Raw genomic sequence first — 25,426 nt, 5'->3', positions numbered from 1 at the left:
TTGGCCAAGTTTGATGAGGATGTTTGGATTTTCACTCCTGCAAACATTCATTCATTCATTCATCTTCTGAGCTGCTTGATCCTCACTAGGGTCGCGGGGGGTGCTGGAGCCTATCCCAGCTTTCTTCGGGCAGTAGGCGGGGGACACCCTGAATGGGTTGCCAGCCAATCACAGGGCACACAGAAACGAACAACCATTCGCACTCACACTCACACTCACACCTAGGGAGAATTTTTAGAGTGTTCAATCACCTTGCCACGCATGTTTTTGGAATGTGGGAGGAAACCGGAGCACCCGGAGAAAACCCACGCAGGCGCGGGGAGAACATGCAAACTCTACACAGGGAGGCCGGAGCTGGAATCGAACCCGGTACCACTGCACTGTGAAGCCGACGTGCTAACCACTGGCTACCGGGCTGCCCCTGCAAACAAGTGTTTCAAATAAAAGTCGACAGCAGAAGAAAACAATCTCTTGGCAGCATGAAAATAATCCACTGCAGTCTCCTTGATGAGCTCATTAGCATCTGCAACATACCTGGAATCAACTACTAACTACCCTTTGTCCAACAAAGATTTTATCAATTGCGTCACTCTTCTCCATGCAATGAATCTCAAAGCACTTTTATTTGAAGTGAAAACTTCAAATGATTTTCATTGCTGGATTCTGAAGGGTTTTGCGAACATACCAGAATGTGAAAGTTACAGATTTTTTTCCAGGTACTTCCCGGCATTCCACAAAGACGAATCTTCAACGAATCTACAAATAAGACATTGTCGACTATTTTGAATTTGAGTGTGAATGGTAGTATAGAAAATTATGGATGGTTAACAGGGAAGGCCTCAGGCTTTTTTTTTTGTTCTTCTTTTGAAAGCTCTTTATGCTCTGGCCACCAGATGTCACTACTGAGTCTTCCAAGCAAGGCAGGTCCATTACGTTTGTTTATGAGCACAAGCAGAAATGCAGCACACCCACAGACACGTCGGCGAAATGACACCTGCTCTGCAGCCTTCATCTGGTGGTGGCCACAGAATAAGATCATTCTTAAGGAGGTAGGCCTTCGAGTCTCCACTCCTGCAGCAGCAGACCTGAGCTGTAGTCCAGCAAGGCAAGAACACAGCACTCTTTAACACAGTGCTCTTGTCACTTCCTTCTTAGTGGTTATATGCAAAAGTACACAGCTACCCTGTATGGCCTCAGGAACACTTCTCTGTTCTTCTCTGTCTATTCGCATTTCTGAGGGAGAGGTGTGTACGTAGGCCACATTAAGTATTTTGCAAAGGGGAAAAACTCCAGATCCACGTGATAGACAACGACATGTGACTTGGAGAAATAGCCAGTGAAGGTGAAATGTGAAGGGCCACGCTTCTGGAAGGTCCAAATAGCAATTTCGTGAACACCAGCTCCATACAGAGACTGCAGCACAGAACCTGGAGGCAAGCCTTCCGGGGAAGGGGGTAACGACAGAGCCAAAGATACAGTCGATAGTTGACAGAAAAGTGGTTAAAAAAAAGGGAGTGTGTCACGATTTGCCACTGGCACTCAATGTGACAACCATTAAAGACACTATAAAGTTAATTCAAACATTTGTTTCTGAATACATTATGCATGTTTGAAGATAATCATGCAAACACATAACAACATTGTCGTAACTCACTTGTGCAGAAATATCATTCAATAGTTTTTCAGCATTTCAGGCGAAGCAACACGCCTCGGCTTCCCCCCATACTTGATCACTGATATTCACGTCAGTAGTTATCGATCGAAATTGTGACTTGCAGTCAGCTAGCTTGCTATGCCCACACCCTGAAACAGCATTTCCCTTCAAAAAGTTTGCTGCTGTGGCCACATTAGAGCACCTAGCTGTTGACGATGAGTCCAGGCATGTCACACAGAGAAATCCCAAAAGCACGGGATATTTTTTAAGGTGTGGGATATTCTGTATATATATATATATTTTTTTTTAAAGACTATGAAAGTGTGGAATGGGGCTTTGCGCTGGCATAGCTGCTTTAGAGCACCTCTTTGTCATGGGGTGGAAAAGCCCCGTGATGGCCTCGCCTCTTAAGCAGCTACATTTTTGTGACTCAAACATGTAGTTATGTACAGGCATAGCAAAGATATGCTACACAAAGTAGAATCCACTTGTAAGAGGTACAGTATATTTTCTTGACGGCGGCACGGTGGTCGACAGGTTAGCACATCGGCCTCACAGTGCAGAGGTGTAGGGTTCGATTCTGGCTACGGCCTTCCTGTGTGGAGTTTGCATGTTCTCCCCGTGCCTGCATGGGTTTTCTCCGGATACTCCGGTTGCCCGATGACAGCTGCGATAGGCTCCAGCATGCCCATGACCCTCGTGAGGATAAACAGATTAGGAAATGAATGGATGGATTGAAATTTTCTTGACAGTTGGCAGTATTATAGATTACAGAGAATGATTATTTTTAATTTTGAAGTGTTACTTTTATAGACTTGGTGATGTTCTTTTTTTTAAACTCATTCAAATTGCCATAGTTAAGAACACTGTGTTATATTAAAATTGGAAGATATCTTTACATTTACTTTGCAGGGACTTTAAGTGGGTTTGCTCCTCAGATCCCCTCCAATAAAACAAAGACAAAAAACTAACACATTTTATGCTATATCCATTTCATCACAACACGACTGAAACAGGCAGGCACAGCCAAATCCTCTTATCCGATTTGAGGCCATTAATCATTTCTGCCCCGTGATGTAATTTTGAAAAACAAGTCATTCGTCATTAACAGGTGGGCCAGCGTGCTCGATGAGATTGGCTGATATACAGCAAGCCCGTTGTTGGACTTTATACGGGTAATACTGTTATTGCACGACTGTAAAAGCACCCATGCTTACTTGAAATGCTTTGCTTTGGACTCAGGTACGTTGTCCACAAATGATTGCACTCATTTCTCTTGTTTTACACTCAGGACACACGCATTGAGCTTGCATGCCAGTTTACACATCCAGACACAAGGAAAAACAAACACGCTGAAACACATAGTTGGCGTAATTATCTTTTCATTGACAATGGTGTGCAAACACCGGACATTCTCTCCCGTGAAAGGTGATCCACTCCTCTGGCATTGAAACAGCAGGTGCATTACAGAGCCTCATTCATTTGTAATGGTGTCTTTCTGTAATGCAGGTAAACATTGCCACTTACAGTATTTGTCATTTACTTTGCATGGTCCACAAATGCTGGTAAAGACACCCTTATTGAAATATGCTTGCATGACATAAGGACCGATGCTAACTGTCATCAATCTGAGTGATGTTAAGGATGGAGGGGTGACTTCTACATTGCCCCTGCTGAGCTGCTGTGAACTTTGAACCCGCTTGGAGGCAAATGAAAGCTGCGACTTCATTATAGTCTTCTGGGTCAGGCAACGACAGATAAGGACCCCTATAGTTATGTGTACAAGTTACATATTCACAGAGGTGATAAAAAGCATGCATGACGAAAGGTGGATAAGCTTATTCGTAAACCCATTTTTTTAAGTTAATGTAATTTTCCAAAAGTATGACACCTTTTCATGTCACACACCGTGTCATGAAAGTCTTGTTTTGCTTACATCACTGATATTGGTTTGTCGTTTTATGGAGCAGCAAGTCGCATCTCTTAACTCATTCACTCCCAAAGTTTTTAAACGTCTTTTCAGACTTGGTCTAGAATTGGCTGGTACTGAATGAGTTAAGAGCCAATATGGGCTTTCCATATTAACCTTTAACCTTCAATCACCTTTGTCCTTCATCTGGACCTCCTTCAGAGACCAGCAGCTCGTTAAAAGGAACAGCTGGCCATACATCTTGGTGAAGATTGGCGATAGATACTGAGGCACCGGGCATAGAAGAGGGCTATTCGCTAAAACATTCATGCCCCCAACAATAAACAATTGTATCCAAACAAGAGTTGTACTGGAGTCTTTGACCTTTGTTGGTACAAAATAATGTTAATGTCAATGTCAGTGTCATGGCGACATGCATTTGCATGTTAATGGTCACTTGAATGAAGAACTTCAGTTTTTATATGTGGTCATTCATTCACGCATACTCCAATTTATCTGGTTTGTGTAACAAAGTTAGGCCTTTTGTTTCATCACCATCTTGCATTTCATAATCTTCAGTGAAAAAAAATCTCATGAAAACAAATCCTATGTGTTCAAGATTATGCAGGTTGCAAAAAAAAAAACACACCAAAAAAACAGTCTGGCTGACTGTGAGGCGGCACAGTTGATCACATGACCAGGCATTACCACAGATGGAAGTGGGAACCATCGTGCATTGTGAAGAGATGCTGGAGATTCACACCTTCTCTCTCAACCTCCTCTCCTATTGGAGCGGGCCTGAGACAGGTGGCCACTGGGAAACAAGAAGTGCAGTCAAGCAACAGTAATCATGCTATCAGATACTCCCTTTGCACTAACTGCATAATTAGATCTGAAAATGCTTATGACAAATATGCTCAGGGAGGTGTCCATACAGTCACCCATAGCTAACAATCACATACGTGTGCGTCTCATAATGCCTGCATCGATCATTTACACTGGGAGTCCCTTGATGGGTTAGCAGTTTTCGACAGCATGGATTTTAACATCCTAATGATATTATTATGAGTAATGCACTGTAATTTGATTTTAGTCAATTGTAACAACAATGGTGATAAATCACAGGGAACGAGTGACTTAGCTCTAAATACATGTAGTAGAGCAAAACTGTTAAGGAGTTCCCTTGATGAAGCCCATCTGTAAATAGTGTACACACGAGCTAGCCTTCTGTGGCTGTAGCACTAACAGGCAGGCAGGATGTCAATGGTTACTGGCTAAGACGCAGCGAAACGCAGAAAATCGGGAGTGACGCATTGCAGGTACAGACAAACCAATCACAGAGCGCCATTTCTTCCAGCAAGGGCGTGTGCCTCATCACAGACAAGCAGAGGAGATACATACGCTATAAACTAGACCACCGTCAATTCAAGTATATAATTCGTCTTGTCACAATACAAACCCTCACAGAAGACACATGCGCATGTAAAGTAATATTTCGTGAGTTATTTTATGGTTGTGGCTTCAAGAGGTCTCAAATGTATGCTTTTATTCATACGAAAAATATGGCAGTGGGCGGAGGGATATTGGAAAGAGGCGGAGTTTAGGATAACGGTTAAAGGCGAGCCCAGTTGCAGTCGGCTGCAGCGTATTCATCATTCCGAGTGGCATTGTGGCGAAGTTACGTGTAGCATAGACGAGTAGCGGATTTTCGTCGTGAATAAGGAGCTCCATCTACGTCGACATGGTAAGAGAGAGAGAGAAAAAGACAATTCGTTGTCGTTTTGAAGTGGCGACGTAACGGTATGTTATTTGCGATCCTCCCCAAATGCCTCACAGCTACCGAATACTTAAAAGGGCATGCTTGGCGCTTATAATGCTTAATTACCAGTCTACGTAAGTGATAACCTCGCTTGGCTTTGTCTGAAAATGAAAGTAACGAATGTCCTCGGGTTTGTCGTTCGTTTTCTCTAGACGCAGCGTCATCGTTTGGTGCTTGTAACAGTTTAATGCACATTCTACGTTTCCTGTTATGTAAATGTTTCTCTTCAAAGCATATTCCTGTTGCTGGTTGTAGAGACGGCTCTTCTACCTAGCATCATGTGACGACTTTAGCGTTACAGGAAGCGTCGTTTCTAAATGAAGTATTGAGCCTGCTCTCGAGAGACTCCGTAGCTTTATCCAGGCTACCATTACGTTGGCGCCAAATTGCAAGGAAGTGTGTGTGTGTGTGTGTGTGTGTGTGTGTGTGTGTGTGTGTGTGTGTGTGTGTGTGTGTGTGTGTGTGTGTGTGTGTGTGTGTGTGTGTGTGTGTGTGTGTGTGTGTGTGTGTGTGTGTGTGTGTGTGTGTGTGTGTGTGTGTGTGTGTGTGTGTGTGTGTGTGTGTGTGTGTGTGTGTGTGTGTGTGTGTGTGTGTGTGTGTGTGTGTGTGTGTGTGTGTGTGTGTGTGTGTGTGTGTGTGTGTGTGTGTGTGTGTGTGTGTGTGTGTGTGTGTGTGTGTGTGTGTGTGTGTGTGTGTGTGTGTGTGTGTGTGTGTGTGTGTGTGTGTGTGTGTGTGTGTGTGTGTGTGTGTGTGTGTGTGTGTGTGTGTGTGTGTGTGTGTGTGTGTGTGTTCTTGTACTTACTACATTGTGAGGACCGCCGTGAGTTTTTAACCAACAGAGTGAGGACATTTTGACGAAGTGAGGACATTTTGGCCGGTCCTCACTTTGACACCCTCTAAATCAACTCCAAAGTGTCCAAAACGGGTACCCTGTGCTTTTCCCCAAAGGTCCCCAGAATGGGTCCATGTTGAGAATTTTTCGCCGGGAATTCACACCCTTTTTGCTCTCTACTGCAGCTTCTGTCGAAATTCAGTACTGCACCAACTTCACACTTTTTGCTCTCTACTGCAGCTCGTGTCAAAATTTGGTACTGCAACAATTTCACACTTTTTGCTCTCTACTTCAACTAGTGTCGAAATTTGGTACTGGACCAAAATTATAAATGACAAATCCCCTTGCTGCTCTTTGAAGAGCCACCTTGAGAAATAGTTATTTAAGATAAGATATCCTTTATTCGTCCCACACTGGGGAAATTTACAGCCTCCAGCAGCAAGAATGTATGTAGAAAGAAGAAAGAGAAAAAAACAACAAACATCTTTCAATTAAATGCAATATGAACACAAAATAATAATTTTTATACATTTGTGTTCATATTGTATTTAATTGAAAGATGTTTGTTTTTTTCTCTTTTTCCTTTCTTCTTTCTACATACATTCTTGCTGCTGGAGGCTGTAAATTTCCCCATTGTGGGACGAATAAAGGATATCTTATCTTATCTTATCTTAAATGGATAAATCGCAGTACTATTTACAATTTTCCTTCACATCATTTAATTATTATTATTATTATTATTATAATTGTTATTTTTTATTCATCAGCCTGACAGCAGTCGGTAGGAACGAGCGTCGGTATCTCTCCTTCTTGCAGCGCGGGTGTAACAGTCTCTGGCTGAAGGAGCTACCAAGTGCTGTCAGGGCGGGCTGGAGGGGGTGGGAGGGACTGGCCATCATAGCTTTTTTTGTTTGTTTTTCAAAGACCTTTACAAGTTATGTGAATTCAATTTTTTTGTGAGGAATGTATTTTATTGAATGTGTTTGTTCTGAGTTTGTGTTGGACTCCTATTATTTCCATGTGATTTGGTTAAATGTATCCGATTAAAATTGGAAATGCAATTAATAATAACAGTACCCAAATTAAGTAAAGCCTCAGTCCTACCCAAAATCCACCATCATTTTTGCAAAACTTTAATTGTATTCAATAGAACGCAATGAAGGGACATAGAATTTTTTTCTTGTCTACATTACATTTTACATTGTCTAGATCCAAAAGTACTGTACTTAAACAAGTAGAAAAATGTATTACATCACAAAAGAGAGGTTCGAGGCTCGTTAAAGCCACTTTTCATCAGTTGTTTTTGTTGAGGCACAAATAAACGTTGCATTTAGCATAATTTTAAACTGTCTGACCATTACAATTGGACAAAGAAAATAGCACTTTAAAACGATCTGACATATCTCTTCAATGTGTACACATACAGTGAACAACTGTGACATCAGCTCAATGAAATGTAGAGTGAAACTGAAATGAACAGATTTAAACACTAACCTCGTGTACATAAATACAACACAAATCATCTGGTACTAAACAAAGACATAAATGCAGCTCGAAGTGTGACAAACAACGATAAACAAGGTGTTTTCGCGATTCTTTCGCATGCTAATTAGCTCGCTAGCACCGACCTAGCATCGTCGCTATGTTGTTAGCATTCATTTAGCATCACCGCTATGTCGTTAGCAGTACTGTACTCTGAGCTAGCGACTTTCAATGACAACAATTGAAGAAAAACGATCTCCGAAACACATTTCTAAATAATTCTAAGCACAAGCAGACTTACAGCCATTGCTTTCGAAGGTGAAACGAAAGGAATATAACTCAGGAGGACCAGTTGCAACGACCACAATCGGGCTTTCTGGAACTATTAGTCTGCTACCAACACGGCGTCTGCTGCCCACAATGCACCGCGATAACTAAATGAATATTCTAAACACGATTTCTATTAATGAAATGGCCCGAAACTTTTACTGTGGGCAGAACACTTACATACAGGAGTTTATGAATAAAATGTGTGCGAGAATTGAAAGCCGTTGAGAGACGGCATCGTGTTTGCACATGGTGGCCAACTCCTGCTGAGTGCATCAAGCCGAATTAATCAAATATCTTATCATAAAATAACTTATCATGGGGATTGACAATAGGATGGCACATATTTTTATTTTATTGGATGGATTCTGGAGTTGGTGTAAATTCACAAATACTGCGAGAATTCAGCTTGCAGGCATGGTTTTCCTTAGAAGAGGCTGTGAATCAGTCGCTAAATGTCCGCATGACCAATGTTCCCTCTAAATTGTGCTCGTGAGCAATTTTGCGTAGCTCTCGTGCTCCCAGCCGCACACGGTGATGCTGGCGCGCACAACGCGCAGCTGCAGGCAACATTGAAGGGGTGTTCACACGGCACACATTTGCTCCGGCCCTGCACCGATGTATTTTGTTGCGATATATTTTGCACCGCAGCAAAATGTGTGGAGCGTTCACACGAACAAAGCCGCTGAGCATGTCAGCACCGGCACAGCGTCGTGCAGCCCCACTTGCGTTCACACGGCAGTTTCTGCAGCGGAGCAAAACGACAGAAAACAAATGAGCTGTCGTGTTGTTGTTTTTTTTAATCGTATACACAACTCAAGGACTACTGGACAGGCACGTCCTTCTCCTTCTCGGTCTCCGTGCCTTCTGCTCGAGAGTGACCGCCCCCGAAAAACGCAAATCAACGATGACTTCAATGACACTCAGAAAAGCAAACACGTAATGCGCCAAACAGAAAATCAGAGAGGAAATCACAAAATAAATTATATGGGGGTGGGGGGTTGTGAGCACACAACAAAGGAACAAACTACACAAACAACTCCGAGACAGTCCAGTCTCCTACAAAAGGAAAGATGTTACCAGCTAAGTCTTTTGTCGTTATTAAACAAACACATGCAGTCCGACAGAGCGTGAAAGCAACGCATTCTCGCCGTACGTAAACTCTTCACAAGCATTTGCTCTGGAGCAAATTTAACCCAGTTGCGTTCACACGTGCAAATTTACATCGGTGCTGCTGCGCAAACGAGCTTTTGCTCCGGAGCAAATTTTTAAACCACCTCCCTGTGGTGGATCAAATTTGGTCCGGTGTAAGTTGTTTTCCGGGGCTACGCCGGAGCTAATTTGCACGCGTGAACGCTCTACTGGGGCAGCCCCGGTGTAGCACCGGACCAAATTTTGCCGTGTGAACACCCCTTGAGACCGCTTAATTCACGAAAACCATATGTGGACATAGTTTACGAGCCCCTTAAATGAGCCTCTTTGTTTGTTTAAACCTCTTTCACACTTTTCGGTGGACAGGAGACTAGAAATGTTTGTGTTTAACTAAATGACATGCTTTCCATGATTAATGAGTAGGCAGTGTGGGACCATATTGCTACAGGTTGTATTGAGACTTGATGATTCTTGAAAAGACCCATGCTAAAATAAAAGTAACGAATGAGGGCTGGTATATATGTTACAACTCTCTATTGATTTTTGCTTGTTTTGTAACATATCTGCTTCATGTAACTTGTGATCTCAGGTTTTAGACAGGTGTAACGCTTGTTTGATTTTGCTCACCGTGGTCCAAGTAATACTCAGGCAGTTTGTGTGAATGCTATTACAAATGGAAAATTAGAAGAAATATTGCTCATGACCTTGCTGCATGTCCACACGAATGACTCAAACTTAAATACTGTGGAATATTGCATGTTTCAAGTATGCCGACTCTAATCAGAATTTGAAAATGCTAGCTTAAAGCTCTTCTCATGGTCTCACCACCCGTGGGAGGGGTCAAAGGGGTCGGGTGCAATGCGAGCTGGGCGGCAGCCAAAGGCGGGGACCCTGGCGGTCCGATCCTCGGCTGCAGAAGCTAGCTCTTGGGACATGGAATGTCACCTCTCTGGCAGGGAGGAGCCCGAACTGGTGTGTGAGGCAGAGAAGTTCCGACTGGATATAGTCGGACTTGCCTCCACACACAGCCTAGGTTCTGGACAGCTGAGCAACGCTGTCTTGGGTGGTGATCGAGGGGAGGTCAAGTTCGAGATAGTGAGTGATTGGAAAGAAAAGCCACCAGCTGTTATAGGTCTCAAAGGTCGCAAAGAGCCCTCATTTTGTGACTACTCTTGTTATAATGTATTTTGTTCATATACCTGTACTGTATACTGCCGTTTTTGTGTTATTTGTTTTGTTGGGGCATATATTTTTGCATTTGACTGCATGTGTTCTTACACATGTATTTTGTTAACATACTTGCATGTTCATAAAGGACGTGTACCATAGTCATGTCCCACATAAGGAAATTCTGTTATCAAGACTGATTGAGCAACGCAACCATGATTTCTACTAAAGAATACTTACTGTTGTTACTTACTGGATGCAAATCATAATGATCCAGTTGAAATGTCCAAATCAGAATGAAACAAATTGGATATGCTGGGAACACTTCTGCAATACAGTACCTAACTCGTTTTTTCTTGCAAAGTGTTGTGGCTGGCTTCTGCGCAGCTCTGCTAATTGAAATGTAAACAAACTCATGTCTGGGGGGAGGGGTGCTGCAAAGACTTCGTTTTGGAGCAGGTAACAGCCGCTCCTCTTCATGGCCAATGACTAAGTCAATTATCAAAATTGCCACAGCCTTTTTGAACTTTGAGGTCTGCTGTGAAGGCGAGCATGATAAATTTTGAGCAACATCTACATACAGTATTTGAGTAACGAGGCTCACCAATGTCACATACTCCGCGCACACACAGTATATTTAAACTGACCAACTGACCTACAATTTTACAATTGTTTTTAAAGCAACATAATTCCAAACTCTAATATGGAATTTAGATGAAACAATTATTTACTTATTGAATGCAAGTCATATTTTCCAGTTTCAATGTCCAAAGCTGAATGAAATAAATTGGATATTCTGGGGACACTTCTGCAATACAGTACCTAACTCATTTTTTTCTTGCAAAGCGTTGTGGCTGTCTTCTGCGCAGCTCTGCTAATTGAAATGTAAACAAACTCATGTCTGGGGGGAGGGGTGCTGCAAAAACTTCGTTTTGGAGCAGGTAACAGCCGCTCCTCTTCATGGCCAATGACTAAGTCAATTATCAAAATTACCACAGCCTTTTTGAACTTTGAGGTCTGCTGTGAAGGCGAGCATGATAAATTTTGAGCAACATCTACATACAGTATTTGAGTAACGAGGATCACCAATGTCACATACTCCTAAAATAATTACAGCAAATAAAATTATATATATGTTCACAAACACAACCGCACACACAGTATATTTAAACTGACTTAAAAATTTACAATTGTTTTTAAAGCAACATAATTCCAAACTCTAATATGGAATTTAATCGTTTCTTGGTTTCTTGGAATTGGAATTCTTTACTTATTGAATGCAAGTCATATTTTCCAGTTTCAATGTCCAAAGCAGAATAAAATGAATTGGATTTTCTGGGGCCCTCCGTGAGTCGTCACCTTACCGTGGTGGAGGGGTTTGTGTGTCCCAATGATCCTAGAAGCTAAGTTGTCTGGGGCTTTATGCCCCTGGCAGGGTCACCCATGGCAAACAGGTTCTAGGTGAGGGGCCAGACAAAGCACGGCTCAAAGACCCCAATGATGAATACAATAAATGGATCTAGGTTTCCCTTGCCCGGACGCGGGTCACCGGGGCCCCCCTCTGGAGCCAAGCCTGGAGGTGGGGCTCGTTGGCAGGCGCCTGGTGGCCGGGCCTACACCCATGGGGCCCGGCCGGGCACAGCCCGAAGAGGCAACGTGGGTCCCCCTTCCCATGGGCTCACCACCCATGAGAGGGGCCAAAGGGGTCGGGTGCAATGTGAGCTGGGCGGCAGCCAAAGGCGGGGACCCTGGCGGTCCGATCCTCGGCTGCAGAAGCTAGCTCTTGGGACATGGAATGTCACCTCTCTGGCAGGGAAGGAGCCCGAGCTGGTGTGTGAGGCAGAGAATTTCCGACTGGATATAGTCGGACTTGCCTCCACACACAGCCTGGGTTCTGGTACCAGTTCTCTCGAGAGGGGTTGGACTCTCTTTCACTCTGGAGTTGCTCACGGTGAGAGGCGCAGAGCAGGTGTGGGCATGCTCATTGCCCCCCGGCTCAGTGCCTGTAAATTGGGGTTCACACCGGTGGACGAGAGGGTTGCATCCCTTCGCCTGCGGGTGGGGGGACGGGTCCTGACTGTTGTTTGTGCATATGCACCAAACAGCAGCTCAGCATACCCACCCTTTTTGGAGTCCTTGGAGGGTGTGCTGGAGAGTACTCCTGCTGGGGACTCCCTTGTTCTACTGGGGGACTTCAATGCTCACGTGGGCAATGACAGTGAGACCTGGAGGGGCGTGATTGGGAGGAACGGCCCCCCCGATCAGAACTCGAGTGGTGTTTTGTTATTGGACTTCTGTGCTCGTCACAGACTGTCCATAACGAACACCTTGTTCAAACATAAGGGTGTCCACATGTGCACTTGGCACCAGGACACCCTCGGCCGTAGTTCCATGATCGACCTTGTGGTCGTGTCATCGGATTTGCGGCCGCATGTTCTGGACACTCGGGCGAAGAGAGGGGCGGAGCTGTCAACTGATCACCACCTGGTGGTGAGTAGGCTCCGATGGTGGGGGAAGATGCTGGTCCGTCCTGGCAGACCCAAACGTATAGTGAGGGTTTGTTGGGAACGTCTGGCGGAATCCCCTGTCAGAAGGAGTTTCAACTCCCACCTCCGACAGAGCTTTTCCCATGTTCCGGGGGAGACGGGGGACATTGAGTCCGAGTGGACCATGTTCCGTGCCTCTATTGTTGAGGCGGCCAATCTGAGTTGTGGCCGTAAGGTGGTTGGTGCCTGTCGTGGCGGCAACCCTCGTACTCGCTGGTGGACACCAGCAGTAAGGGATGCCGTCAAGCTGAAGAAGGAGTCCTATCGAGCCTTTATGGCCTGTGGGACCCCAGAGGCAGCTGACGGGTATCGACTGGCCAAGCGGAACGCAGCTTTGGTGGTCGCCGAGGCAAAAACCAGAGCGTGGGAAGAGTTCGGTGAGGCCATGGAAGCCGACTTCCGAACGGCTTCGAGGAAATTCTGGTCCACCATCCGACGTCTCAGGAGGGGGAAGCAGTGCACCACTAACACTGTGTACAGTGGGGATGGGGCGCTGCTGACTTCGACTCGGGACGTTGTGAACCGGTGGGCAGAATACTTCGAAGACCTCCTCAACTCCACCAACACGCCTTCCTTGGAGGAAGCAGAGCCTGGGGACTCTGAGGTGGGCTCTCCTATCTCTGTGGTTGAAGTCACCGATGTGGTTAAAAAGCTCCTCAGTGGCAAGGCCCGGAGTTCCTCAAGGCTCTGGATGTTGTGGGGCTGTCCTGGTTGACACACCTCTGCAACATCGCGTGGTCAACAGGGAGAGTGCCTCTGGATTGGCAAACCGGGGTGGTAGTCCCTCTTTTTAAAAAGGGGGACCGGAGGGTGTGTTCCAACTACAGAGGGATCACACTCCTCAGCCTCCCTGGTAAGGTCTATTCAGGGGTGCTGGAGAGGAGGGTCCGTCAGGAAGTCGAGCCTCAGATTGAGGAGGAGCAGTGTGGTTTTCGTCCCGGCCGTGGAACAGTGGACCAGCTCTACACCCTTAGCAGGGTTCTCGAGGGTATGTGGGAATTCGCCCAACCAGTCTACATGTGTTTTGTGGACTTGGAGAAGGCGTTTGACCGTGTCCCTCGGGGAGTTCTGTGGTGGGTGCTTCGTGGGTATGGAGTACCGAACCCCCTGTCTCGGAGTTGTTTGTTCACAACCCCCCGCCCCCCATAGAATTTATTTTGTGATTTCCTCTCTTGATTTTCAGTTTGGCGTATTAGTGTTTGCTTTTCTGAGTGTCATTGAAGTCATCGTTCATTTACGTTTTCTTGGGTGGTCACTCTCGAGCAGAAGGCATGGAAACCGAGAAGGAGAAGGACGTGCCGGTCCAGTAGTCGCTTGAGTTGTGTATATACAGTACGTTTTAAAAAGAACCAACACGACAGCTCGTTTGTTTTCTGTCGTTTTGCTCCGCTGCAGAAACTGCCGTGTGAAGCGGCTTTTTACGTGTGAACGCTCCACATAATTTGCTGCGGTGCAAAAAAATATCGCAACAAAATATATCGGTGCAGCGCCGGCGCAAATGTGTGCCGTGTGAACGCCCCTTTAGTCAATCAGTTCCTACAACAACAAATCGCAACCGGCCCCTTGCTAGGTTCTGATAACCTTCAATCTTGGCTCCGGCCTCCCTGTATGAGGTTTGCATGTTCTCCCCGGGCCTGTGTGGGTTTTCTCCAGGTACTCCGGTTTCCTCCCACATTCCAAAAACATGCATGAAAGAATAATGGAACACTCTAAATTGTCCCTAGGTGTGAGTGTCGGTATGGATGGTTGTTCATTCATGCGTGTCCTTTTAGAACAGCTTTTCACATGGCTACACTGTAAAAATGAACTTTTGGTTTGAAAAAAAAAAAGATGTCTACATTAGAGATTGTGCAGGACAGCTGCGTCTTTGTCAGTGGCTAAGTACCCACTCGTTGATGAGTACCTAAGAATGCAATGGACAGTAATTAGGGTGTGACACATATTTGGTTTCTGTGGGGGGGGGGGGGGGGGGGGAACAAAGTGGCGACTCGCTTCGTTGACGCAAAGTTTCACATCAAGGTGAGGGGCCTGAAATTAGCGTCTTGTAGCCCGCGAGTGTGAGACGCCTGTATTAAATTAAGAAACATTTCACATCTTTTTGGAAAGGCAGGTTGGAAATATAGGTTGTTATTTCAGTATTACTGGATGACTACATTGATAAACTACAACTTGAGCCATTCTGACAGTTTTGTGGTATATTGGTTTCAATGGCAGCACTGTTAAATGCTCACCTTGTTGAAGTGAAGTTGTAGTCTTGGAAGTAGGAAAAATGGACAAACATAAATATGGAACACCTTTGACAATATCCCAAACTGTAATAACCGAAGCAGAGCATTGCATACACAGTGTAGGTGTTTTATTTGTTTTAATTTCTTTGATTGATAAATTAATAACTAAAGTGTTTTGAAATGTTGTTACAATACTTTATGTAGTTTAGGAATTTGTGTGAATTTCTGATTATGTTATATGAAACGTTAAAGTGAGAAGACCATGAAAGTGTTAATCATGTTTAAGTAGAGTTTTCGCTCCGAAGTTGCTGCTCTGCCCATCCCCCCGCTTTCCCCCTCGCATCAATTAAGAGCGGTTGGCTTCAAAGGCTGGAGGAGCGTTGTCTTCACACGATACTTTTCGGCGCACTCAAGCCATTTATATTTTTATACCGGGACAACCAACACCATTTGGCTTTTTGACAACATGGAGAAAACACGGAGAAGACTGTTGTTACAATACTTTATGTAGTTTAAGAATTTGTGTGAATTTCTGATTATGTTATATGAAACGTTAAAGTGAGAAGACCATGAAAGGGTTAATCATGTTTAAGTAGAGTTTTCGCTCCGAAGTTGCTGCTCTGCCCATCCCCCCACTCTGCCCATCCCCCCACTCTCCCCCTCGCATCAATTAAGAAGCGGTTGGCTTCAAAGGCTGGAGGAGCGTTGTCTTCGCGCGATACTTTTCGGCGCACTCCAGCCATTTATATTTCTATACCGGGACAACCAACACCATTTGGCTTTTTAACGACATGGAGAAAACACGGAGAAGACTCGCCCCTAACCGGGAGCACCACCGTCAGAATGAGAATGCTCAGGTAAGTAATCACCCTTTCTTTGTCGAGAGACGGGTACCCGCGAATACGAGTGTTGTCGTAACAATCTGCGTACTGAGCACCGAAGGACTTGTTACTCGCGGCGTACTGTAAACTCTAGGCCGTCAATTGGTTTTAATTTAAAGCTGCTTTATGTAGTTTTTTTTTTCTACACGAAGAAACAATGGCAAACTATGAACAGCAATTTAGGAACAACGCACATGGCTTGCGCTCAGGCGGTTACGGCAAGGCCGCGTCGCGTTGAATTTATGTGGTTTATATTTCGGCAAAAATGAGACAGAAATTGTTAGTTTCTGTACTCATACCGAATTGAAATAAGTAGACAAATGAACCAGTGCTCTGGCTCGCTGTATTATATTAAACTAGACATGTTTAGTCTAGCCAGAAACCATTTTTTCTCGAGAAAAATGTATTTTTTAAATTAAATACCGAATGAATGAGGCGGATTGCAGGCCAACGCGAGCTGCTTTACTGTGTTTTTAAATGCCAGTTGCTTAATTTCACAGAGCATCCGAAGCGTGTATCCAACATGAGTTTTATCATCACAGGTTCAAATAGTACTCTGTACCATTTTATTTATTACTATCGTATTTTGAGTTAATTTACATAATCATATTCATTTTACTTTTTTTCTGCCTGTCAACTAAAATGTCCATCGATTTTTGCCCAGTTTTTAATTTAATAAATTGTATTATTTGTCTCTTTTCCATGAGACTAGAAAATGCATGCTGATTAACTCATACTTTGTTTTATTAATGGAGGTTTTAGTTCCATCTGGTCTACTTTCCATCCTGTGAAAATGTGTGACGACAAAACATTGTCGTATTTTCATGAATGCAAGTTGGAAGACAAGTGTTGAAAACATTGGCAAAGACAGATAAACTTTGTACAGAATTGCCGAGATCTAGCATAAAACTCTTTTTCACCATCTCAGTTGTCTACAAATTAACAATTTTCCCTGTTTTTCCCTCTTCTGCCCTGATGTGTAGGCTCAAATGCGTAAAGCCCAACCATCAGGGCAACATACACCTCTTCTCAAAGAGAGGCCTGGTGCAGAGACTCATTCCGGAGCCTTCTCCACAAGGTCAACACCATCATCATCATCAGAGGAGTCTGTGTCATCCGCCCAAAGTGGAGATGACCACAAACCAGCATTCAGTGAAGGGGGGGGGGGGGGGGGGGGGTCCCGGTCGTCCAACAGCAGTGGATCAGAAAAGGACCACATTGATTTGCATGAAGCTAAGGCCCTCAAGGCAAAATGTAAATCAAAACAAAAAGGTATGAAATCGAAAGGAACAGAGAAGTTAAATGATGGCCAAAAAAGGAACTACCACCAATCTTCGTGGATGTGACACGTGCCTCAGAAAATACGCACAAGAGAGCAAGGCCAAAAACCCAGAACTGTTGAGGTCAACAAAATTAAGGAAGCATGTTGCTACCTTATGTCAGCTTCTCGACCTGAACAATCAGGAACTCGAGCAAGTTGCTCGTTTTATGGGACACGACATTAGAGTCCATTGTGAGTTTTATCGGCAGACCGATAAAACTTTCCAAGTGGCCAAGATTGCCAAACTACTGTTTGCGATGGAACGTGGGACAGAGTCGCTGAAGGGAAAGAGTCTGCAAACCCTGGACTCTGTTTTCACTGGTATGTAAATTAATATATTTTTAAAGTCATCCCCTTCCATTTATTCTTTTCTCCATCTGTCTTTGTTTCCACGACAGTGTGCATGTCTTTATCGGCATATTTTCTTTTACCTTCATATTTTAGTGTAAAATTATGTTTTCTGATTTCTGACTGTGAATATTTCAAAAGGAAGAGCACATGCAGCCACCTCAACCAAAGGTCTGAAAAGTGGCAAAAAGAGAAGACCAGATCCAGGGAGACGACAGGAAGCTCAAGATGGTATGTAATAAAAATAACATTAGTAGTCATAGCAGGAAGAGGGATGCCAATATATGCTCTAGAGTTCATGCTTGGAATTAATATAGAAACCTTGAATCATTTCAAATTAATCACATTCAAACGTTAGACCTAATGTTGACCAAATGACCTACTTCTAAGTTACAACAATTTTTAGTTAGACACCAATTGATCCCAGTTGCCTCTGCCTCTGGCACCTTTAACCAGAACCTTTTTTTCAATGATAACAATAAGCAAACAAAAGCACGCACATATGTATGTCGAGTTATTTGGGGGGATGTTGCAGCAACTTGACAGGCAGCTGCCTCTCACTATCCTCACACGTGTGCTGTTCTGACACACATCTGTCCTGTGGATTAAAAGTAACGAACAATGATCAAAGACAGAACTTTTAATCAAACAGGGAGTTAGTGATAACATGCGATCGATACCGTTCTAATACCGTTAAACTACTACTGATTAAAGCTGGTTAGCCTGTCGACCTCACAGTGCAAAGGTGCAGGGTTCAATTCCGGTCCTAGTCTTCCTATGTGGCGTTTGCTTATTTTTCCCACCACATACCTGCGTGGGCTTACTCCAAGTACTTCGGTTTCCTCCCACATTCCCATAACATGCATGGCTGATTGAACACTCTAAATTGTCCCCAGGTGTGAGTTTGAGATGGTTGTCTCTGTGTGCCCTGCAATTGGCTAGCAACTTGTTCAGGGTGTCCCCCGCTGACCTCCCAAAGACAGCTGGGATAGGCTCCAGCATGCCCTGCGACTCTTGTGAAGATAAAGCGGATTGGAAAATGGATGGATGTTTAGTAATTCCTTTACCTTGACAGCTCTCATTTTCTCTGTGTCCAGACCATTTGCATAAATGAGAAAACCCTTTCATTCTCAGAGCAAGAGTGAATGTCTTCCATCCATATTTACATGGTGTAAATGTCATCTTTCACAGAATGAGAAGTGCCACATTCAGCTGTAGCAACGAGATCTGATGATGAAGATGATGGAGGCGGTAACAGTACCAACTTGGACACTGAAAACACAGGTAATGCTTTCAGTTTGACTTGGACCATCTGTCACTGCACCATTGCTATGTTTCTGAGATGTAAGGAATTTCATTTGAGTACATCATCTTGCTCCCAGGCACCTACAAAAGGCCACCGAAGATGCAGTCAATTAAAGAAAGAAATTATGCTGATGACGCTGATGACGACATGAGTGATGTTTCTGGCAGTGAATATGGCGGTAATGTTTTTTTGTCCGACTTGAATCCTCTTTTGCTGTATTATTGGCATATTTCTGAGATGCATGTGGAAAGAACTTTGATTCTATCAAAACATTATTTTATAGATGGAGGGGTGTGCCATAAGACAGTTAAGAAGACTGTCAAGAAAAAAAAAGACAATGTTGGGAAGACATGGATTGGGTGAGTCTCTAACATTAGCACAAGTGACATGTTACAGACCTGGCATTAGTAAGATTTTTTTTCTTACTCTAAGTCAGGGGTGTCAAACTCATTTCACTCTGTCAAACTCAGGCCACATTGGCCTCGGTAGATGTTAAGTGGGCCGAGCCATTAAAATTATACCGTACTCTGCTATAAAGAAGCACAAGAACATTCGGAAATGTAGAAATTTAATGAACATATCTTTTTGCAAAACATTTCATGAAGCACCTTAGATTTCCTTAGACAAAATGTACGATTGACTTTTATCATTCACATATATGCATCGCAACTGATTGTACAAGGGCACTAAACAAGTAATTGGTGTTGAAAAATACAGTGATGCGCTTTTATATTAAAGGAGATTTGTGAACAAAGGAATTTTTAAGCCTTGTGCATATAAATTATAAATTTAATCCCTGCCTATACCTTACAAACTAAAGAGAGTGCCATTAAATGTGTAAAGAATAATGAATTCAAATGTCCTTGATAGCATCTGCTGTTTTGGGTCCGTCCGTCTCAGTGACAGACTTGGACTGCTGTTGTCTTCTTCTCAAAACAATGTGTCTTTCTACTCTGATCAAAACGGTGTGTCCCCTAGCGGATACTCCATGAATTGCATGTTATTCAAAATTTTCGTTCCATGTCTTTTCTGCATTTTTTTCACTTTTAAATGATCCCGCGGGCCTGATCAAACCTGCTTGTCGGACGGTAACGGCCCGCCGGCCGTATGTTTGACACCCCCGCTCCAAGTCCTGATTGTTTTTTGTACATTCCAATATATCAGGAATTACAAATGTGTATCATCAAAGCATATTCACCCAAAGTATATTATTATTATTATTTACAGTCTATGACGCATCTTTCACACATGGCCAAGAACAACCATCAGGGAGCGCCACCAAACGAAAGAGGATTGCAACACTTACACATGACGACGATGATGTTGAAGACAGCGGTGAGTCAGTGCATCGTCAACACAACTCAAAGTTTCATTACCATTATACTAACATGCCAACTTTCTTGGATGAAGAGGACAAAAAGACTGGACACAGATCTCTTGGGAAGAAGAAGACAGCAGTTCGAAAAGAACATAGTGAAGTTGGTAAGATGAATTTCTGTTGGATAAATCCGTATAACAATTTAAGAAACTCAAACAGCACAAGTCACTGTGACTTGCAGATGGAAAGACGAGTCGTTGAAGTGGTCTACTCAGTTGTAAAATTGTCTTCAATTTCTATTGTATAGCAATTTCTCTTACAGGGTTATGATATAATTTGGTTACAGTAACACACTGATTGTAATTGAATCCAATTTAAAAAAAATCTGACCAAAGAGAGATACAGTCGAACCTCTCGACAACGAAATCATGTTTGCAGCCAGAAATATTCACATTCACACCATCACTGAGCAGGAACTGATCCCACACAAGTCATGCGAGTATACCACTACACCACAGGTGTCAAAGTCAAGGCCCAGGGGCCGGATTTGGCCTGCCACATCATTTTATGTGGCCTGCAAAAGCAAATAAAGCATGTCGAATTCCATGAGGCTTGCTAAAGTCTGAACCAAAATCTCAAAATGTCATATGAAGTCCACAAGAACAATCATTATTTTTTACTTCTGATTTTAAAAGTACTGTAGTTATCCATCAATATGTTATGAGTGGTGTATGTAATGTGGAGGTGATTAAATATGTATATGGTCTCCCAAAATTCATAATGGCCCTCCAAGGGAAACCATGACTACAATGTGGCCTGTGCCAAAAATGAGTTGGTCACTCCTGCAATGCACCATCAGCAACCAGAAGTTACATATTTGGTATCTGACATTTGAATGGATTGTAAAATAATGCATTTCACTGCAAACAAGGAAAACTGGTAATGCATACCGTATTAGATAATATTCACCACATATGTTGCTCTGAAATCGGCACAATGGTTCAGGCTTTGATTGTATTTGATTGCAAAAGGTCCTCAAGAGGCAGTGAAAATAATCAAAACAACAGCGAGTCACATAGAGCAACATATACAGGACTGTGTTTACTGTATTTCGTTATTTATACACTAACCTAACTTATACATGTTTAAATATATTGGTATATAGCATTAAGTACTGTTAATTACTACAAACATGCATGTATACCAGTACATTTGGCCTTATAAATATTTATACTCATACACATGTTCATATACCTATATGGAGGGTGGGGGTTTTTTTGCTACTTAGCGGATTTTCGTTTATCGCGGGTGGTTTCGGTCCCCATTAACAACGATAAACGAGGGATCACTGTACTTGCAAAGACTGTTTTTTCTGTATGTTCTTCACAATAGAAGGCTTCAGAAATAGAAAACAAAAGTTTGGGGCATGCTGGAGCCTATCCTAGCCGTCATTGGGCTGTAGTCAGAGTACACCCTTTAGTGGTTGCCACCCAATTGGGGGGCCCACATAGATAAACAAGACATTAAAGGCGGAGACTAGGCAAAAAACCCCACATTAATTTTAAGGATATTGAAAAATATTAAATAATGTAAAGAGCATAACACTCATGAATCATGCCTTGAGGGAAATTGCTGCTGAGGTGTTTTTAAGTCAACAAAGTTGCTTTAAACTAGATGCCTAAAACATGTTTTGAATCAATGCATTTTTGATTTTTTTTTGAGTTTTTATTCTGGTCCTGTTATCAGTCAAGGCAGCGTTCAGATTTTAATACAACTTCAAGAATGTCTGTTTATATTCAACTAAACCACTAATAACCCTCTTTTTTCCCTCCAGAATTGGAAACTAAAAAAAGGAAGAGACCCGGACTCCAAAGGAAAGAGCAGCAATTGATCGACACCTTTCAAAATTTGTAGCATTAAAGAAAGTTCCAAGGAAAGATGACTGCGTTAAGTGTCGTAGTCAAGCATCGCCAGACCTTGAAGACCGCACATGGAGAGATATTCCACAATGAAATTATTAAAAGATATGTAATTGGGAAAAAAGCTTGAAGATGAAAGATAGAGAGAGGGAGAGACATAGGGGGGAGATAGATGAAGGGAGAGAGGGAATGGGATGAGAGGGGAGAAAAGGAATAGAGTTTGAAAGCACAGTTATTTGGTAGGGTATATGTGGGTTCATGTGTCAGGTTGTGGCGCAGCAAGTTTTTTTAGTGTGCGTTTTGAAGGTTGAAGTTTTTCAGGTGTTCGTGTAAGTTTTGAATAAGAGTACTTTTGTTTGTCAAAAATAAATCATAAAGTCAAGTCAGCTTTTATTGTCAAATATGCTCTCTGTGTAATGTACAGCACAGATTAAAATACTTTCCTCTCTCAGCCACAGTGCAAACGTGGCGTATTGAACACACAAATATCAGAACTAAATAAAACTAAATAAATGACAGTACCCTGTTAATGGTGATAAACTGTTTAAAAATAATATATCTGATTATAAATTTACATCATTAAATGTTTAGTAAGGTGAATGGCACCTAATCTACTTCAAAATCATTAAGAACGCATGGCCAGTGCCCGGTCCTCACTTATCTAGTTAAAAACTTTTTCTTAACCCTTGGTGTTTTATTTAATCTAAAGGAATGTATTGCCTAAGGGCGCCCTCCTGTGTCTAGAAATGTGTCTTTTTCATTTCTTTTTCAAGCAGAAAGGGTGGTCCTCGCTTTGTAGGCCTTTTTACTCGGTCCTCACTGTGCAGCAAGTGCAGGAATGTGTGTGTGTGTGTGTGTGTGTGTGTGTGTGTGTGTGTGTGTGTGTGTGGCGTTCTCGTGTGAAAAACGCTCCACTTGAAATGGATGTCATGTGGTGGGGTGTGCTCAAGGCGGCAGCCCCTTTCTGCTTCCCTTTTGGATTACTTAATGAGTTTATAATTCATCATTACAGTTTTCTTCCTAATGTGTATCTATATTACACCTGTCTTGAGTTCAGCCGCTGGCTTCTAATGCAGATTTGTCATTTTTGAATTGTTTCCTTTGCAGGCTGATCAGCTTACAGAAGAGCAGATTGCCGGTAAGCCATTGCATTATTGCTTTAGAGCTGCTTTCCTCACTTTCTCCCAAAAGGGCCTGCATTATTGATCCTTGCATCTCTTGGCGAGGGATTTCTGTACTTTAATGGAAACCTACTTATTTTCGGATAGGGAATGAAAAGTGCCTTGACACTCCCCTGTGGAAAATGTAGCATTATCAAATAAAATGATGTAGTCCAGCAGGGCTGTGTGTTCAGTGAGCATGATGTCCTTTGCCCAGGGTGTGTCCGCGGTCGAATGAGAACTTCCGGTATGGTTTCATTTGAAACCTAAATGTGTTTTTTATCGCTAAAGTGGCAAATTTCCACCTGCCGTGTTTACTATATGTCACTTGTGTGAATCGGTTAACTTCTCTGGTTTCATTAGTAATTGTTACTGAAGTTAATTGCTTGCTTCTCGCTGGCAAAATGTTTTTTGCATTTCAGAGGCAGTTTTTAGTTCAATTATTTTAAGGCGTTTGGCAACCAAGCATGATGTGCTCTGCTACCTTAGAAACAGTGGCTTGCAGTGTCCTCACATGAAGCAGTCAGACCTCATTATGCAGTTTTCTTTTGCTGAAGAACACGTTGGCCTTTGGTGTTGATCTTGCAAATAGTTGGCTTGGTTGTTGCGTGCATCACATAGGCCTTGTACTTGAATCTGTCATCAGTTTTCAGCCCTCATGGAGTGCTAAATAACACACGGTGTCATTAGCCCGCTAACTGGAACTCTGTTTGCCGTCACTCTTTGTTGAACTAGAACACATTGCCTATGGAGTATGCAAACAGTTGATATTGGAAACAGAAGTGATATAATTTCTCTGTGACTGTCCCCTCAGAATTCAAGGAGGCGTTTTCGCTTTTTGACAAGGATGGGGATGGCACCATCACCACCAAAGAGCTGGGCACAGTCATGCGCTCTCTTGGGCAGAACCCCACAGAGGCGGAGTTGCAGGACATGATCAACGAGGTGGATGCTGATGGTGGGTGGCCTCCAAATGTTCCCGAGGTGTGGCAACTTGGAATCGTCTCCTTGACGCATGTTGCTTTTCAGGAAACGGTACGATAGATTTCCCAGAATTCCTGACGATGATGGCCAGAAAAATGAAGGATACGGACAGTGAGGAGGAGATCAGAGAAGCATTCCGTGTCTTCGACAAGGTGAATGACCCCTAAACATGAGCGGCTTATCCAGGAATGCTGAAAGTTAAGACAGTGATTGACGGCCCATTCAGGATGGGAACGGCTACATCAGTGCTGCGGAGCTACGTCACGTAATGACAAACCTCGGGGAGAAATTAACTGATGAAGAAGTCGATGAGATGATCAGAGAAGCGGACATTGATGGTGACGGACAGGTCAACTATGAAGGTTGGTATTTGCAATTGTGTTATACATTTCTTAGAAATGTTGTTAATCCTTTGTCATTCCCCTTCCCCACAGAGTTCGTACAAATGATGACGGCAAAGTGAGGGCCTTGTACAGATTTCGTATATAAATTTGCCTTTTTTTTGTGTAATTTATCTGTAAAATCTTATTAACCCCCTGCGTCCCTGCCCCACTGCTGTCCAAAGGAACTGCATGTAAACTGCATAGGCTCTTGTCCCCATGTCCCTTTTTTTTCCTTTTGTTGTCATGGTGTTTGAGTGACAAACGGTCATCCAACCAGATGCCTGCGGAGGCCCTTGGGAGCCGGAGGATGAACTCCTCTGTATTGTGCTCGGGGCCTTTTCTGGCAAGGCGACATTGGCAACCTGTCAGGTGGTTATCACTTGGCAACACCGTTGGCATGGAAACGATGTAGAGGGAGATGAAACTCTGCATGGACTATGGACAAAGTATATGTGGGAAATCTCTCAGCATTGCACTACTGCAAAAAAAATGACACGGGTGTATCTCTTAGGTACTCGTACAAACTTTTTGTATCTGCTGTTCTATATACCAGAAAATGACTAATCTTACCATGCTTTTTAATGTTTTACTCACTCATTTTCTTTTTTTTTTTTTTGTGGCCTCTGGCCATGCCTCAAATAATCCATTCCAAGTTGTATATTTTTGTTTTCCAATAAAATTTACAATCTA

At 43.2% G+C, this 25,426-nt stretch overlaps 1 protein-coding gene and 1 long non-coding RNA gene across 2 annotated transcripts; both read left to right on the top strand.

Annotated features, from left to right (window-relative positions):
• The first annotated feature begins 5,146 nt into the window (after positions 1-5,146).
• Positions 5,147-25,426, top strand: calm2a (calmodulin 2a (phosphorylase kinase, delta)). The gene is made up of 6 exons (XM_052079827.1): positions 5,147-5,307; positions 23,317-23,347; positions 24,184-24,327; positions 24,399-24,505; positions 24,580-24,715; positions 24,788-25,426. Exons 1-6 carry the CDS (start codon positions 5,305-5,307, stop codon positions 24,814-24,816), a joined length of 450 nt encoding a protein of 149 aa, XP_051935787.1. The 5' UTR covers positions 5,147-5,304; the 3' UTR covers positions 24,817-25,426.
• LOC127610099 (uncharacterized) lies at positions 17,701-20,311 on the top strand. Its single transcript, XR_007964739.1, has 5 exons — positions 17,701-17,897; positions 18,858-18,950; positions 19,049-19,150; positions 19,256-19,331; positions 20,200-20,311. It is a non-coding gene; the product is annotated as an uncharacterized LOC127610099 (long non-coding RNA).

The sequence above is a fragment of the Hippocampus zosterae genome, chromosome 11 (genome assembly GCF_025434085.1).
Source record: "Hippocampus zosterae strain Florida chromosome 11, ASM2543408v3, whole genome shotgun sequence".
Classification (NCBI taxonomy): Eukaryota; Metazoa; Chordata; class Actinopteri; order Syngnathiformes; family Syngnathidae; genus Hippocampus; species Hippocampus zosterae.
Note: the sequence above shows the minus strand (reverse complement) of the source record. Positions and strands in the feature narration are given on the sequence as shown.

Excerpts from the sequence above, each read along its gene's own strand:
- calm2a (XM_052079827.1), top strand. Across the intron at positions 23,348-24,183 it reads TACAGAAGAGCAGATTGCCG|AATTCAAGGAGGCGTTTTCG; the intron begins GTAAGCCATTGC and ends CTGTCCCCTCAG. Across the intron at positions 24,506-24,579 it reads CATTCCGTGTCTTCGACAAG|GATGGGAACGGCTACATCAG; the intron begins GTGAATGACCCC and ends CGGCCCATTCAG.